At 46.3% G+C, this 15,042-nt stretch overlaps 1 protein-coding gene across 1 annotated transcript; it reads right to left on the reverse strand.

Moving 5' to 3' along the window:
- Positions 1 to 1,210: 1,210 nt before the first annotated feature.
- On the reverse strand, positions 1,211 to 8,995 carry JCHAIN (joining chain of multimeric IgA and IgM). The gene is made up of 4 exons (XM_061584832.1): positions 8,789 to 8,995; positions 6,557 to 6,692; positions 4,287 to 4,367; positions 1,211 to 1,688 (listed from the first exon to the last, which is right to left on the reverse strand). Exons 1-4 carry the CDS (start codon positions 8,850 to 8,852, stop codon positions 1,481 to 1,483), a joined length of 489 nt encoding a protein of 162 aa, XP_061440816.1. The 5' UTR covers positions 8,853 to 8,995; the 3' UTR covers positions 1,211 to 1,480.
- Positions 8,996 to 15,042: the final 6,047 nt, after the last annotated feature.

The following is a 15,042-nucleotide window of genomic DNA, read 5'->3' on the forward strand; positions in this document are numbered from 1 at the left end:
AGTGGTGGCCTGGATGGGTTGAGGGAGGTTAGTGGGGAATCAGCAGAGTGGCTGGGGCAGGTAACTGCACTTGAGCAGGGAGTTGTAGGGGGTAAGGAGGGTTGGGGAAGGTAGTGGGGAGCCAGTGGCATGTGTGCGTCTATGTGTTTTCAGGGTTTGCACAATAGCCCTTAAAACGACTTAGATTTTTTTAAAAAAATCCTGCTACCTGTCTGATCGCTACCATTTTAGCAATATGTTCATTATCTATCCCCACCTCAAATCTTCCTGCAAGATCCTTTCTAAACATTTTAGAAATATTTTAAAGTAATTTAAATGATTGTGCAGTAGTGCTTAAATTATAAAAGGATTTCAGCACAAATTTAAAAATTGATGAATGCTGGAAAAACCCGAGAAATGGTGCTGTTAGGTGAACGGACCCTTCCCAACCCATATGACCATGTCAAACCCACTTGCAGGGATGGAATGTAGTAGAGCGTACAAACAGGAAAAATGCAATAGCAGTGTTGAAGGTCAGTTAGTGTTGAAAAGTCGATTGCAGTTCTTGTAGTTTACAGCAGGAGGACAGTGATTAGGTAGCACAAGGACCTACTGCTACTATTGACTACATTTCCATCCTGCCTTTCCTCTAAGGCAGCCTTTCCCAACCAGTGTGCCTCCAGATGTTGTTGGACCACAAGTCCCATCTTTCCTGACCATTGGCAATGCTGGCTGAGGCTGATGGGAGTTGTGGTCCAACAACATCTGGAGGCACACTGGTTGGGAAAGGCTGCTCTAAGGAGCTCAAGATGGAGGACATAGTTCTTCCCCTCCTCGCTTTATCCTCACAACACAACCCTGTGAGATAAATTAGGGTGAGAAACGATGGCTGCTTCAAAGTCATCTATGAGTTTTATGGCTACAGAGGGAGGGGGGTTAAATCTTGGTCTCACTGGTCATAATCCAGCACTCTAACCACTACACCACACTCCCATATGGGACCTCCCAAAAAGTAATTTGATGTGGTTCCTGCACTTCCACAATGGAATTATGGTTACTTCATTAAATATCTAACTTAATATCTAACCCGCTCATTTCATCCCAATGAAGTAACCATGGAGATCATGAACGGCAACATTTATTGACAACATGAATCAAGGAGGGGCTGCACGTGATAAGGGGAAAGTAATTCTATAGACTGGAAGAAAATAACAGGAGATCATTCTGCGGATGCAGATAAAATATGTATTTTACTTCAAGCGTACATGACAATACAGGCATGTCTGCACTCCACAGACTTAATTTGGTTAATTCTCACACCCAGCTGCAGATCTGTGAGGGGTGCACAGGATTGCTAACAGTGACTTCTCTGCACCCTCACCAAACTACAATTCCCAGGATCCTTTGGGGGAAGCCATAACTGGTATTGTAAAACCAACATTAAGTTTGTGTGATGTAGAACTGCCCCATCACACCCTACATGATGGTTTAGCTCCGTGATCTAATCAGAATAGCAGGATTCAGGCGTCAAGGCTGTCTCAATGGTCTCAATTTTCCCTCCGTTGGAGAACAGGCATGATGCTGTGTAGCATTTATTCCTGTCATAGGTGTAGCAGGGTTCATCGGAGTCATTGCATAAACTGCTCTGCCCAGTTGCAGGCTCCTTGATCGCCACTTCATCATCCACTGCCGAGGCACATTTACCACAGCTAGAACACAAACAGTAGAGAAGTGTTACCCAACAGATCCACCCAAAGAGGTTCCATAGCAGGGGTGGCCAGTGTGGTGCTCTGCAGATGTCATTAGACTAAAACTGCCATCAGCACCCAGCCAGTGTATCTCATGGTCAGGGATGATGGGACTTGTAGTCCAATGACATCTGCCACCACCTAGACTACCCCTGTTCCACAGCATTGGTGACAGTTCTGCAGAGTGAGTGGCATCCTGAATTTGTGGCTCTTTTCCTCCCCTTGCTACCACTGAATAATTGTACAAAGTTCTGCTCACTTGCCAGCAGTTCCTGGGTTGCTGGATTTGCCCCCATTGGACATCTGGCCATTTGTGGAGATGGTACAAGACACAGAGATGGAAGATGTTTCTTATAAAATACTTTCTGCTTGTCTGAAGGCCATCAGCTCCAGCTGGTTGTCCCAGCTCTTAACTGTGCAAGAACAGTGACTTCCTACCTCTTCCATGGAGGCCCAGGCACATGTTTCTGAGTCAAAATAGTGGTTTGGGGGCAATTTTCATAAGCAAAGGGAGGGAGGGGAAGCGAGAAGGTAAAGCACCCACCCCTCTCCCTGGCTGCTGTCTCTCATGTTGAAGATGCTTTGACCTAACAAAAGCAGCCATTGGGGGTTTTGTTTACACATACTATGGGTATGATCTGAAAGCACATGAGGCCACCACCTTGCGAAGCTAAGCAGGTCTGGGTCTAGTCAGGGCTTGGATAGCTGACCAACTAGAAACCACATGTATGATGCCTTGGGTTCCATGATGGGAGGAAAACAGGTGCCATATAAATGTAAGAAAATAAAGCAATAGAAACATGCTATCCTGCTCTTCTTAGTTGCCTCCCCTGTTGTGTTTTCATTCACATTTGGCATATTCAGTGCTTCCCACCCAGAAGCCTCGAAGGGCTGTGATGTTTTCACCCTGATTGGCTGCAACTGCTGCGTCAGTGCGTTCCGTCAAGTTGAAAAGAAGTTTTGTGTATCCCTGGGGTTATGAGTTGCCTAATGATGATGTGGCAGTAAATATACCTGAACTATTGCCAGGTCTCATGCATACTGTACTGGAGTTACCAGCTACAACTGTACCAAAGGAGACTGGATGCCCAGCGGGACGCAGGGCCAGCTCTACCATCAGGCAGAGGGCGGTGGCTGCCCCAGGCAGATGGTTTTGTGGGTGATGAAAGGGGAGGCAAAAGTCAGTTTAAATTATTGTCATTGTATTTTTTACTGCTAGGGAGGAGGAGATACAGCTGGTATAGCACAGTGGGGAGGAGAGCCTGGCTGGGAGTCCAGAGTCTGTGAGTTCAAATCCCCGCTCGTGTCTCCTGGGTGTCAAGGGCCAGCTCAAGATCACCCCCACAGTGAGTGGCTCAGGGATTACGTGTCCACCTGTGCAGCCGTGGGCAAGCTGCATAGTCCCAAGGAGCCCAGTTGCCCCCCAGCTGGCAGTGGCGGACAAGGAAGGGGCTGGCATGTGCAGCTGTGGCAAGCTGAGCAGGCCCTAGACAGCTGAGGAGGACTAGCCTCACAGGGAGGCAATGGTAAACCCCCTCTGCAGACTGCTTACCATGAAAACCCTAATCATAGGGTAGCCATAAGTCGGGATCAACTTGCAGGCAGGTCATTTCCATTTTCAGGGAGGAGGAGAGGTGCTGGTGGGATTTCTTTCTCAGATGCCAAAATAACATGACTGGCTTTGGGTAGGGTGGCTGTGTGTCCAATTTTATGGAGAACAGTTCTTCATTTGAACAGGCTATCAGAGAGGACAGGCTTGTATTTGAAGGCATCCTCTAGTGGGAGGGCTGCCTGGTCCAAGTCCAGGTTAAAAATAAAGAACCCTAGGAAGGGAGAGCCAGAAATTGCTCATCAACCATTTTTTCACCTAGGCCGAAGGCTGAGCAAGCAGTGCACACAGTTCACCTGGTCACAGTCTTTCCTGCTATGGTGAGATGTGTTATATTTCTATATAAATTACAGGAATCTTTTCTAAATATGCATGTATACATATACACTTCATGCCAGCCTGTGTCCTCTTTTTGGTGATGCATTTCCTCTTTGGGGGGGGCAATGTGTAAATGGCCAACCTAGTCTTGGGTATTATGCGCCTTGACCAGAGAAGGTTGGGGTACCATTTGCTATTCCGCCTCTTGGGCCAGCCCTGGAACCATGTCCCCCACTTGCCTCGGACATAAAGGATGGCATCCGACTAATGCGTTCCATCAGTACAAGGACTTCCACTTGCGCGATTGAATTCTTCCCCCTGTGCATGGGCCCTCCCCATAACTTCTCTGGAGGGATGGGAGAGCTATCAGAGCAGATTTAGGGGGCGTAGGTGGAGAGAAGGGGAGAAATTCTGCTGCACAAGCGTAAATCCTTGTGCTGATGCGAGAAATTATTTAGTTCTACATTACATACTACCCAAATCCAATACAGCTGAGTTGGCACAAGACAGAGTTGGAGTCCTCTCAGTTACATATATATGCCTCGTAACCATAACGTGCATTATAGTCGCCAACAACTCTTTCAACGCTATTTAGGCTGATTGAACTAAGTGCAATCCGGAGAAGCCCTTACAGCTTGGAGAGCTTGTAGACAAATCTGGTTCTCACTGGCGAGGTGGGGTCAGAGATGTTCTCTCTGGTCATAAGGGGAACTCTGGAAAAGGCAAAGAAGGAGAAAGAGATACAAATCAGGTTGTTCAAATGAAATGCAGTAATAGAAACACAACTGTTATTGCTCTGGATTGACAAGTTCTCTCATGGCCCCTTGCTGCATGGCAAGATAAAAGTCAAAGCAAAGGTCACAACACCAGCAGGCTTACTCCTGTGAAAACAAACTAGCTGGCAGAGGAGGAATGTCTACACAAGCTGCGTGGTGGACAACCAGGAGTCTGAGAGATGCCTCTGTCATGAGTGCCCTAGTCCTCTGCTGAGCCACTTTATCCAGGCTAGTCCTTAGATCAGTAGTGGGGAAACTCCAGCCTGTGGGCCTAATTAGGCCCACCAGCACTCCCCATTTAACCCACAAGGCCATTTTGACCAAGCTATGCTCACCTGCCTCACACCTGATGTCATATATGACCTCAGGTGTGAGGGAGGTAAAGATATCAGGAAAAACTTCCTAACTGTTAGAGCCATATGACAATGGAACCGATTTCCTAGAGAGGTAGTGGGCTCTGCGACACTGGGGGCATTCAAGAGGCAGCTGGACAGCCATCTGTCAGGAACACTGTGATTTGGATTCCTGCATTGAGCAGGGGGTTGGATGTGATGGCCTTATAGGCCCTTTCCAACTCTACTATTCTACGATTCTATGATATTACTGGGTCAAAAAGGGATTTGCAGGCACTGCTGATCAGCTTATCAACGTCACCTACAAAGTCCTAGGCATAGTGCTCTACATAGCTCTTTGCACAGAGCTGTGTACAATGCTTTGAAGCCCCGAAAAGCTGATCATTCCACAATGATCAGCTTCAAAGCATGCCGTGCTTGTAGCTGCACAGTTTAATTTAAAACAATGCAGGTGGAAATGGGTCACCGGATGTTGTTGTAATGTCAAGTGATTGACAGGTGGGCAACCCTGCACACCTGTCAAACATGGCCTGCGGAAATGAGAATCTGGCCCGTGGGCTGAATCCAGTTCCCCTGTCCTAGCTGAATCACTTCCTTCAGGCCAATCCCCAAGACCTGGTTGCCTGTGGCAGTTTTGTAGGAGTGCCACTGCATCAGCCTGAGTTCTGCTGTATTGAGGGAAATCACAGTTTTGATTTGGCCAGGCCAATCAGCAAGCCCATACTGATGACTGAGCTCTCTCACTATACAGCAGCTTGGTCATATGTATGATCCTGCCAAGTGGTTATGAGGGTTTTACAGCTGCAGATAGTATGGTAAAGTGTGTAATAGAATTTGTAGTAACATGGTCTTCTCTGATGACTTTGGAGTCAGAAGAAGAATTAGATGTAGGGAACCCTAGACAAAGAGGGCAGAAGAGTCTTCTGGCACCTTGAAGACTAACAGATTTATCAACAGTTATCCATGCGGTTCAGGAGTTCAGTTACTGCAAATGTAAGAACATAAGAAGAGCCTGCTGGATCAGGCCAGTGGCCCATCTAATCCATCATCCTGTTCTCACTGTGGCCAACTAGATGCCCATGGGAAGCCCACAAGCAAGACCTGAGTGCAAGAGCACTCTCCCCTCCTGTGGTTTCCAGCAACTGGTAGTCAGAAACATACTGACTCCGACTGCGGAGGGAGACCGTAGCCTTCATGGCTAGCAGCCATTGATAGCCTTAACCTCCACAAATGTGTCTAATCCTCTTTACAAGCCATCCAATGTATTAGCTTAATTGTCAGTAAGATCACATAGGACTAGCCTTCCCCAACCTGGTGCCCTCCAGATGTTTTGAACTACAACTCCCATTAGACCCAACCAGCACAGGAGAGTTGTAGTCTAAAACATCTGGAGGGCACCAAGTTGGGGAAGGCTGATTTAGGACTACTGCCACTATACATTTCCATGGGTTTATCCACAACAAATTTATTGGTCTTTAAGTGCCCCTGAAGAATGGGGGGAGTCAGTGGGGAGAGAGGGAGCGCTCTGTAGTATGGGCTCTTGCTTGCTCTTCCTTTGTATTTATTTATTTATATCCCACCCTTCCTCCCAGCAGGAGCCCAGGGCAGCATCTTCACCATAGAAGCTGCATAAAAAGGCGGAGTGAGATAATTCCTCTCCCCAAATTATGGAGGGGCCTCGTGATATTTCCCATCTCCTTCGGTGGTCTATGACTATGTTTGTTGTGTATACACATCACAAAAAAGGGGCAGTTGACATGAGGTACCACTTACATGATGTTGATGTTTCTCTCCAAGACTACATCTTGTGGATGGTCTTTGGAAGGGACAAATTTTGATGTCACCTTTACACACTGGCATTTGTTATCAACCAAGACCTTCTCTTCATCTTGTTCCAGCCCATAAAAAGCTTTAGAAAACACAAAAACTTTAGATCAAGTAACAAAACCAAGAAAACTCTTCATTGCCATTTTGCCAGATATTTATCATGTGCTTCGTGCAACCATGAGCAAACGTTGTGGTCTAAGTAATTTGTCGTGGTACAGGTGTGAGTAATAGTCATATTGAGACCTGCAGCTGAACGATCCTAGAAGCCAAATTTAGGCTGCTGGGGAGGAAGCCGAAACCCCAGGCCTTCAACGAGGCATTTTCAGATGACTACATCTCAGGCTGATTGTTGGGTTATGATCGTGACTGTGCTGGCTAAGGCTATCTGGAGGGCACCAGGTTGGGAAAGGCTGGGCTCCACCAACTTATATTAATGTTTGAAGCTGTTTTATGCTGGGTCAGAACATTGGTTCATTTAGCCCAATACTTTTGATGCCAGCCAGTGACAGCTCTTTGAGGTCTCAGCTTTCCCAGGCTGGCTGCCAGAGATTTTTTTGGATTTGAGAAGCCAGGCATTGAAAATGGGACCTTCTGCATGCTAAGAGTGAATTCCTCCCTTCTTTATTTCCACAACAGATTCCAACACTCATAAGAAGAGCCCTGCTGGGATGAGGCCAGTGTTCCATCTAGCATACTGTTCTCACAGTGCCCAACCAGATGCCTGTGGGAAGCCCACAAGCAGGACTGAGTGCAAGAGCGCTCTCCCCTCCTGTGGCTTCCAGCAACTGACATTTGGAAGCATACTGCCTCCGACTGTGGAGGGAGATCAAACCCATCATGGCTAGTAGCCATTGATAGCCTTTTCCTCCATGAATTTGTCTAATCCTCTTTTAAAAAGCCATCCAATGCAGAGGCTAGCCATCGTCGCTAGTAGCTGGATAGCTCAGCTACTGAGTAAGCTGGTAGTTCTTAACTGTGCAGGCAAAGCTTGGGTCTACAAGTTCTGACCATGGAACCAATGGCCTAGGGAGGTGGTGGGTTCTCTGACACTGGAGGCATTCGAGAGGCAGCTGGACAGCCACCTGTCAGTATGATTCAATTTGGTTGCATTGAGCAAGGGGTTGGACACAATGACCTTATAGGCCCCTTCCAACTCTATGATTCTATGATCCTTTACTCCTTCCTCCCCTTCTGCTGTCTCATTTCCTCCCAGCCCATACAGCCACTCACTCCTTTTTTTCTGATGTGACTCCTGTCCTGTGTTTTTAACAGTTCGGAAGGATGCAGAAAGTCAACAGGTTTTGCTTTATTTTTTTAAACCGTGATGAACTTCAGTCTAGTCTCTTTGAGCTACAATGATGGGGAAAGCCTTCACCTTTTGAATGTTTGCTTATCTTCCAGTGGTTAAAGGCACAAAAGCCCTGCCAGCAAAAAGTGGCAACCCTGTTCTGACCCTAATCCTCCCCGCTCTACTCCCATCTCTCTTCTTCCAACATTTACCATCCACTCATGGTAACTTACTCAAGCTCAGTAGGTGACCTTGGGCCAGTCACAGTCTCTCAGCCTAACCTATCTCACAGGGCTGTTGTGAGGAACAAAATGGGAAACAGGAGAACCGTGTATGCCACTTTGAGCTCCTTGGGAGATATTCAATCCCTGAATTTGGTCTCATTTTCTAGCCATAGCCATGAATATACTACGTGGTTTGTACAATGAAAAACCCTCTAAAAGCTACCATCCCCATCTTAGAACTGAATCAGTAAAACAGTGGAAGGTATGCTTGCAAACTTCAGGGCATGCCTAAATTCATATTATAGAAAGCAATCTACTTCATAAGCTTGCTATTTGGGAAGGATCATTCAAGCCCAGCCCATACACAAGAAATCAAATACTTTAACATTACTGAACCCCTGCCAGTGATCACCATTTCAAAACCCAACTATGATGGTGCATCTGGGTTGTCAGCATATAAAATATCATAGTTATATTTAATCATATTCCTTATTTCAACACACCCTAGCAGGATAAAACAAGCTTACTTTTAAAATGTTCAATCTTAACCTCCAGGTAAGAAGGTAAGTAGCAATTTAAAAAAATGCAATTCTTTCTAGCACAAAAGCACCTTCCTAGCATAAAATGTTATTTTTGAATTGCTTTCAATTGGCAAGGGTCACATACCTGCTCCAAGAACAGCTCCCCAAAGGACGGCCAGGGCTCCACAGAGCTTCCAAGAGTTCTTCATCCTTACTGCCTTCCTTCAAACACTCTCAGAGGTGTGCCTCTCTGACAGACAGTGGTCCGTGAGATCTTAGCACACTAAAATACCAGCAAGCAACTAGTGCTGATGGTGGTGTACTGCATGTCCGGACATAATGAAACCACAGGCTAATGTTGGTTTACTAAATCAAGGAGGAAAACCCCGTTCTTCGAAAACTACTGCTAGGGCAGGATTGCAACACGTCTTTCTCTGTTTTTTGAACTTTAGTTTTCATTAACATTTTGCAATGAACATAAAACACACATATACAAGGGAAAACAAATAAAATAGAAGTACATTAGATCACAAGGGCATTCTAATACGTTTGATGCTTAGGATGTGCCTCTCTGGATTAACAAGTTATTAATAAAATAAAATAAATTAATAAAATACATTAATAAATAAGTTATTAATAAAATAAATAAATAAATTATTGCCTGGAAGTGGTTTGATTTTCTAGGTATGTCATGAATAAATTTGGCTTTGAATGGCCTCTGGCTAAATTGAAATCTTATATCACAGATAGGGAACCTCAGGCCCAGGGGCCAAATATGCCCCTCTAGGCAGCTCTGTCTGGCCCCCGGGACTCTCTCCAGCCACACCCTCTCCCCAGCCACACCCTTCATAATCAGCCCTACTTTGCACCTTCCTTGATTGTTTTTGCTTGGATTATTTATTTGACCAGATGCCAATGCCCATCAGCCACAGCCAGCATGGCCAATGGTTAGGGATGATGGGAGTTGTATTTCAACAACATCTGGAGGGCTACAGGGCCACCACCCCTGCAGTACACATTGTATGAGGGCTATAGAGCATCCTTCCCTCTAACAGCAAACCTGGGTGGCCCCGTGCCAATAAGTTTGGAAGCAAAAAGTGAGCCACTGTGAAACAAGAAAGAAGATTCTGCATGCCTGGGGGGAGGATGGGAACCCTGAACTATGCAGAAGTGAATTACCTCTCAAACTGTAAACCAAAGACTGTGCATGCTCATGTGAGGGAGAGGAGAGTCTACGTGCTGCACCCAGCCCAGCAAAGCAGTTTCCTGGGTCTCAGCTGTGTATGGCTGAGCAAGAGCCCTGAACACATCAGGCTGGCTGGCTGGCAGGAAGATGGACATGAGGCCAGCCAAAGGGGGAGGTGTGCTACACTGAAGGTGGAGGGGTGCCTCTGTGACTTTTTGAGCCCTGGCTGCAACTGCGAGTGAGGAAGCGGCTTCCTCCCTGATAGCCAGTCTCTGACACCCTAGCACATCAGATATTTATCCTCTTGTCCTCTGAGCTAGGTGCCAGGTCTGGCAGATCCCCCTGCCCTCCTCCTGGTTCAGAGAAAGCGACTTATGGCGACCCTATGAATCAGAGACCTCCAAAAGCATCTGTTGTAAACCACCCTGTTCAGATCTTGTAAGTTCAGGTCTGTGGCTTCCTTTATGGAATCAATCCATCTCTTGTTTGGCCTTCCTCTTTTTCTACTCCCTTCTGTTTTTCCCAGCATTATGGTCTTTTGTAGGGAATCATGTCTTCTCATGATGTGTCCAAAGTATGATAACCTCAGTTTCATCACTTTAGCTTCTAGTGACAGTTCTGGTTTAATTTGTTCTAACACCCAATCATTTGTTTTTTTTGCGGTCCATGGTAAGATACAATGCAACATTTTATGGAAGATCCCACTTGTATCATTTTATTGATCTGTCCATGTCAGTCCTCAAGATTTCATTACCCCAGAGGCAGGGAATCGGATCCAGACAGTGGGCCAGATCCCTAAGTCCCCAACCCTCTGTGGGCCAACTCTGACAGGTGGGTGGGACCACCCATCAATCACCTGATGTCATAATGACATCAGGTAACTGACACCTATCAGAGTTCAAAGAGGATCGCTGCAATTGCCAATTAGCTGATGGGCTGTTACAGTGACCTCCTTTGAAGATGTGTTCTCAGTGCCTGTCAGCTGATTGGTGGTGGGAAGAAGCCTTCAAAGAGGCACGTTCCATTAGCACGAAGCAGTTTGAATGGAAAGTGCTTGCTAAAATAGAGGGGTTTTTTTTTCCTTTGCAGAGTGTTTTTAGTGTTTTTGTTTGCCGCCCTGGGCACCTGCTGGGAGGAAGGATGAGATATACATTTAATAAATAAATGAATAAAATGTAAAATGTTGTTTTAGCAAGCACTTTCAGTGCAAACTGCTTCAAAATAGAGTCCCCTCAACTGCACTGTGGAGTTCTCAAGAGGAAAATCCATGGAGCAGCAGATCCCCGTGGGTCTCCCTATCAGTGCCAATCAGCTGGTGCTGACAGGGATCCCTGGTTCCAAAGGAACAATCAGGAGCTCATTTTAGACACCCAATAGTTCCACTGTAATCATGTCCATACCTGGCCCACACCTGACGTTCCATATTATGTCAGGTGAGTGGTAGGTGGGCGTGGTTTGGGGAAAATGGCATCATGGGCCAAATTAGGACCCTGGCTGGGCTTAATTACTCCTGTGGGCCGGAGGTTCCCCGCTCCTGCATCTCACACTCAGATATGACCAGGAAAGCGAACTGAGGGTGAAGTTATTCAGATTGGGCATCACCTTTTCTGTTGTGCCCTTAAGCACATCCCTTTACTTTCTTCCATAGAAGTGAATATTGAATTATTGCCATTTCCTCCTATTGGGGGTGGATGGGCAAGTAAAGCATTGTATTTTTAGGGTGGCCACTTCTGCAAATCTTGAGTAGTTGCAGAGGTCACAAACAGCTGGAGCAAGACTGAGCAGGAAGATCTGTAGCTCTGTGGCAGAGCATTGGCTTTGGGTGCTGAAGGTCCCAGGTTCAATTCCTGGCATCTCCAGGTAGGGCTGGGAGAGATCCCTGCCTCAGTCCCTAGAGAGCCACTGCCAGTCAGTGTAGACAACACTGAGCCAGATGGACCAATGGTTTGACTCAGTATAAGGCAGCTTCCTGTATCCGTGTCCCCAGGAGCCCAGGACTAGCAGGGAATTGTCTAGAAGGAAACGAATGATGAAGAACTGGGGCTTTACTAGGAGGCCTCAACCTGCAAGGGAGTTGTCCAGAGCTATGTTAGGAAAGCTAGGGCTGAAGCCTGATGGTTTTATAGTGGACCTGGTGGCTATGCTTCTTCCATGATTGCCTTAGGGCCCTGATCCCTAGCACACTCAGGACTTGCCTTCTCCTCCACCTGAACAGACCAAATGGAGAGGATGCCTTGGGCTGCTCTGAGAGCTGTGGTTTAATAGTAGAGCATCTGCTTTGCATGCAGAAGTTCCCAGGTTCAGTCCCCACAGACTCCGGCCTGAGAGCCGCTGCCAGTCAGAGTAGACAACACTGAGCTAGATTGATCAATGGTCTGACTCAGTATAAGGCACCTTCCTGTGTTCTTGTGCCCCACTATGAAGCTTTGGCATGAGCCAAAGTACCGTTTCTAAGGTCCCAGGGGTGATGAAAGAGGGTCCACAGATAGAATGGAGGTTGCAACACAAAGCACTGATCCCGCCGCTCACTGAGCCTCCTTGGGCAACAGTGTCATTTGGAAGGGGGTGGAGTTCTGGCTGTTTTGCTGGGGGCTGACTCTCCTGGGTCACTCTGTGCTAGAGGCTGCTGCATGATCTTATACTTCCTCTTTGGAGGAGGTCTTAGAATAATAGAATAGTAGAGTTGGAAGGGGCCTATAAGACCATCAAGTCCGAACCCCTGCTCAATGCAGAAATCCAAATCAAAGCTGAGATCAGAGCTGAGATCCAAGCACTAGCGGCTCTTGACCAAGGGGCATGGTTACAGTGAAGGGAGAAAACAGTCTTCAAATCTGGCACTTCATGGCCCAGCACTTACTGAGAAGGGTATTTCAGGCATCTGTGTGCAATGTGCATGTGCAAGATCCTGTAGTGTTAAGCATTCACCTTTTGCATATACACATCACTTATAATGATGACAGGCGTTTTGCGAATAATAATAAGGACTTTAGAGTGTTCCTATACAGCAAGTTTTGCATTTAACCTGGTCATACCTTCTGTTTAATTTTCCTTTCGTTCACACTCAAGGAAAACCCCACAAAAGCAGCAAGCTCTCTTGCTTGAAAGAGTAGGGTTCTTTTACTGATGAAACCTAGAAGTCACTTCTATGTAAATTTCATAGTGCTTTGCTTTTTATGGTCTAGCTGCAGAGCTCCTTATCAGCCTATACACACATGGTTAAAAATACACTCCTTATGACCACAGTAAGTTTTTCTAAAAAAAACCAAAGTTTCAGTTACTTTTTCTGTCGTTAACTACATAGCTTAATAAATGAGTAAGTACAGCCTGCCCCCAAACATCTTGCATTAAAGGCTGGCAAGACTTCTGTGTTAGGGCCAACAGTGATGTGCTGTGGGGGTGGGGGGTCCCCTTTCGATCAGACCTACTTGGGGCAAGGGCCATAGCTCAGTGGGAGAGCAGGTGCTTTGCATGCAGAAGGTCCCAGGTTCAATCCACTGCATCTCCTGGTAGGGCTGGCAGTCTCCCATCTGAAACCATGGTAATCCTGCCATCCTGGGCTCCAACTGGGAGAAGGGGCAGGATATAAATCTAATAAATAAATAAAAATAATAAATAAATCAGTTGTTGCCAGTCAGTGTCAACCATACTGAGGTCTTCAAACAGCACTTTCATTGAGGCTTTGAGATATATACATGGATTGAATTATATACATGGCATTTGAAGATTTAAACATCTTTACTTGGTTCACTGTGCAAATAGTTGCATTTCCTTTTCTTTAGTCAGTGAACTCTAATTCCAGTGTCACCAGTCCTTCCTCCATCCGCCACAGTAACAGGAGGTGCAGCTGTTCTGTGGTTTTCTTAAAAAGAAACTGGCACCTGCGCTTCTTTTGCATACAACGGTTCCTGGGTTCGGCAATGTGTCAGCCTGCTTGTGTCTGATGCAGTCTTCCTTTCCACAGCATTACTTGACCCTGAGTAATCAGAATGCCTCTCTCTGCAATCCATTTGCCATAATTCACTGATGTATAAGAAAGAGCACTGAGAAAGAGTGATCCAGCTTGGCAGAACATAGCGATTGTGATGGAACACAGCGGAGGTCTGTAAAGCAGCCTGTAATACCCCAGAAGTATAAAAATCAAAGAAATTGTACCGGAAACACTGTAGGAGAAGTTGAAGGAACTGAAATAATTTAACTTGGAGAAGACTTTGTGGGGGAAATGATAGCACTCTTCAAATCCCTGAAGGGCTGTCATATAGCAAAATGCAAAGGCCCATTCCCTTCAGCCCCAGAAGCCAGGGCTAGAGCTAATGGGCTTAAATTACAGGAGGGCAGGTTTCAGCTAAACATTAGGAGAAATTTCCGGACAAGGGGGCTTGACAAAAGAACTGGTGACCTACAGGGGTGGTGGGCTCTCCCTTGAAGGGGGTCTTCTTCACGCAGAGCCTGGACAGGGACAGCCATTTGTTGGGGAAACTCTAGCTCTGGATTGCTTCCATCAAGCAGGAGATTAGACTAAATTGGGGTGGGGAACCTTTAGCCCTCTGGATGTTACTGAACTACAACTCCCATAAGCCTCAGCAAGCATGGCCAATGGTCAGGGATGATGGGAGTTGTAGTTCCCCACTCCTAGGGTGAAAAAATGAAATGGACTGCCTTCAAGTTGATCCTGATTTATGGCGACCCTATGAACAGGGTTTTCATGGTAAGTGGTATTCAGAGGGGATTTACCATTGGCTTCCTCTGAGGCTGAGAGGCAGTGACTGGCCCAAGGTCACCCAGTGAGCTTCATGGTTGTGTGATGTCCTCCCAAGATGTTGTTGGACTCAAACTCCCATCATCCCTGACCATTGGCCATGGTGATGGGAGACAGAGTCTAACAATATTTCAAAGGCACCACGTTGGTTGCCTGCGCTCTATGAAATGTTTTAATCCTTTGAAAAAGCTAGTCAGTGGATATCACCCTCTTCTGACAATAAAGTTAACTACATGTCACAAAAATAAGCATGCTGCTTGGTCTGAGAGGTTTCAATGAGTGATCACAATCTCTAGTAGTACTACTGGAGGAAGGAAAAACCAACACTGACATTCCACGCAATTCATATTTTCATCACTCCTTTTGTTGCTAAAGTGAGATGTTTGTTGCTAAAATGAGTAGCGGGACCAGAGAGATCGGCTCAAATAGGGCCCAGTAACAGTCCTCAGAAAAAAGT

The sequence above is a fragment of the Rhineura floridana genome, chromosome 9, assembly GCF_030035675.1.
Source record: "Rhineura floridana isolate rRhiFlo1 chromosome 9, rRhiFlo1.hap2, whole genome shotgun sequence".
In the NCBI taxonomy this organism is placed as follows: domain Eukaryota; kingdom Metazoa; phylum Chordata; class Lepidosauria; order Squamata; family Rhineuridae; genus Rhineura; species Rhineura floridana.